The 2,432-nt window shown below is 47.6% G+C and overlaps 1 protein-coding gene and 1 long non-coding RNA gene across 2 annotated transcripts in view; one reads left to right on the forward strand and one right to left on the reverse strand.

Moving 5' to 3' along the window:
• Window positions 1-1,971, forward strand: part of LOC107158451 — a 16,469-nt gene extending 14,498 nt beyond the window's left edge. Inside the window, exon 3 of the long non-coding RNA XR_001505617.2 lies at window positions 1,958-1,971. This is a non-coding gene — a long non-coding RNA (uncharacterized LOC107158451). The remainder of the gene's footprint in view (window positions 1-1,957) is intronic.
• On the reverse strand, window positions 475-1,199 carry LOC107158458 (uncharacterized protein C16orf52 homolog B-like). Its single transcript, XM_015504881.2, is given in 2 exon segments — window positions 475-1,001; window positions 1,004-1,199. Coding segments are annotated over 2 exon segments (501 nt in total). The 5' UTR covers window positions 1,119-1,199; the 3' UTR covers window positions 475-615.
• Window positions 1,972-2,432: the final 461 nt, after the last annotated feature.

Consider the following 2,432-nt stretch of genomic DNA (forward strand, 5'->3'; position numbering starts at 1 on the left):
TTTTTTTTTGTACATAGAGATTAGGGAATTTCAGAATTTTTACATACATTTTAGCAAACACATTTTGATCTATTGGCTTGTTGGTGCAGTAATGCAATGGTAATCCGTTCTGGTGCCAAAGGCTCATACCATTACAAGGAAATTGTGAACACTAATTTCTTAGGAGGTGAGGCCAGCCCCACATGAACTTCTTTTGCATCCCTCTGGTCCACCATGATTCATAAATACTTAGACTTTTATTCTCAAATGAATCATTAGATGTTAAAAACGGAACAACAGAGTCACAAAGGGCCAAATGCTTTTCAGTTTAAAGCATTCTCCTTCACTAGGTTGCTATCACAGTGCAGACTGACTGCCTGAATATGCTCAGGAGATTTAGTCATTATTGTCTGTATTTGGTTATGGAAAGGCTCTCAATTTTTTTTTTAATCCAAAGTGCATATTGAGAATAAATCAAAGCATTTTTTCCTTTTCAGCATCAGTTTCACCTAAGCATTTTCCTATGAGAGGACAGCTCAGATGCCTTGTCTTTGTCCTCCCACCCTCTAAAAATAAAAATAAAAAATAAAATAAAATAAAATAAAAAATAATAGAGTCATGCAGTTTAGACATTCATCAGCCTGGTAAACAAACTTTGCCAGCAAATAGAAGTCCTACTATTGTAAAGAAAATCGATAAGACAAAAAGTACATATGATGACCCAACTACTGTGTTGTTGGGTAATTTATAAGGTTGACCTCTGACTTCATTGATGTAAAATCCTATTGGAAATATTAGGGCAGCCATACAGAAAAGGATCATTCCAGAGAATGCTATCCATCGAGCATATTTTGTAGCTTCTCTTCGCCAGTGGGAAGCCACCAGCAAACCACATGTGACAGTCAATGAAATGATTCCCGTGATGATAAAAAACAGTGTGGTGACCCACTCTGGGGGCAGCTGAGGAGGGATGCACGTCCAGTCTCGTCCATGGATTGTTTGACACTGTGGCACTAGCCCCCAGTGAGTGCTCCCGCTGACTCCCTGGTGTTGATCCAGTCGGGGTTGGCGATGCTGGCTATGGCGAAGATATTGGTGGCCAGAAAGAGACATCCTGAGATGATGGTCAGTTTATCCATCTCCCCACCCCGCTCCCCCCACCCACCCCCCCAGGCCTGCCTCAGGCCTCCTGCCCCCTGGGCCGCTGCTGGGGGCCCGGAGTCCCCAAGCCACCGACTTGCGCCCCCTTGGCCCCCGTGCGGCTCTCACCCTCATGCGCCTGGTGGATCTTTCCTTTTGTCTAGTCTCTTCCCCACTTTTCCTCCAGCCAGGCCCCGCTCACCGGTGACGCTCACTACAATACTGGCTACACGCCAAGTCTGCTGCTCCCAGGAGCCCTATTTTCTTGAACGATTGGGCACACTCTCCCTGCTTGCCATTCTCTCAGCTCCTAAGGTTGTGGAGTGTGGGGCTGAGAACCTCGGGTAGCCATGCCCCTGGTCCCTGGTGCAAGAGACCTCAGCTCTGGTGGGAGCGGTAGCCAGGGATCCTGCGCTGCTCCTGGTTCCCGTGGTCTGACTATCATGCTCACGGGAGAGCCGGGAGGGGCCCTTGAGATTTCCCTGCTGTGTGGAGAGGGAGGACTAGGGACATTGAAACTGCCGCGGTTTCAATGAAGTTATCTCCTCTGCCGCATTCTGATAATGTCAGTTCTCTGCCATGGTGATATCCCATGCAAATGGCGACAGTTCATTCCCTTTGCTGGGTGTCCGATGCAACTGGTGGGTCCTGACCCGCTCTCCCAAGCCCCGTCTCAATCCTGTGGCCACTGCCTATGAAGGCTCGGTTGGTATGAACCTCCACAGATTCAGGAGGAGCCGACAAGTTGGTTCAGCGGGAGCGTTTAGCGCTGAGTCACAGCGGTTTGTCTGTGAGATGCAGGCCAACGGGAGCCTGAATTCAGCCACTCTGGGCTCAGTGTGTGTTCGGAGAGGCGCAGACTGTTCGCCCCAGATCCACGTCAGCTCAGAATTGCCTAGTGATCCTGAGCAAACAGCATTTAGATGGTTTAAGACTCCCTATGCCTGTGCAGCTGAAGAGGCCAGAGACTTGATCTCTCCATGCCTGCTGCCATGTTGGATCCCCGAGAGGATCCTTTTGTTCCAGAACTAAGAGAGATGTCTTGAAGGGGTTAGGAACCCCTTCCCCCTCAGGGGTTCCTAACAGTTCATGATTTCAATGGTGACTCCAACCAATTTCTAGCTAGAATTCCAGTTATATGATTCCCTAAGTACATTTACACATAAAAATATAGCCACAAATTTCTTGTGAATTTGTGAATGCACTACGGCTTATTTTCCAGAAGATGAGAAACAGTAACTACTTCTACCTCGTTTGCCTAAACTTAAAGACATCCAAAACTTGTTCCCTTCCTTACACTTTTCAGAGACAAT

This window comes from Marmota marmota, unplaced genomic scaffold (genome assembly GCF_001458135.2).
Source record: "Marmota marmota marmota unplaced genomic scaffold, marMar, whole genome shotgun sequence".
NCBI classification, from domain to species: domain Eukaryota; kingdom Metazoa; phylum Chordata; class Mammalia; order Rodentia; family Sciuridae; genus Marmota; species Marmota marmota.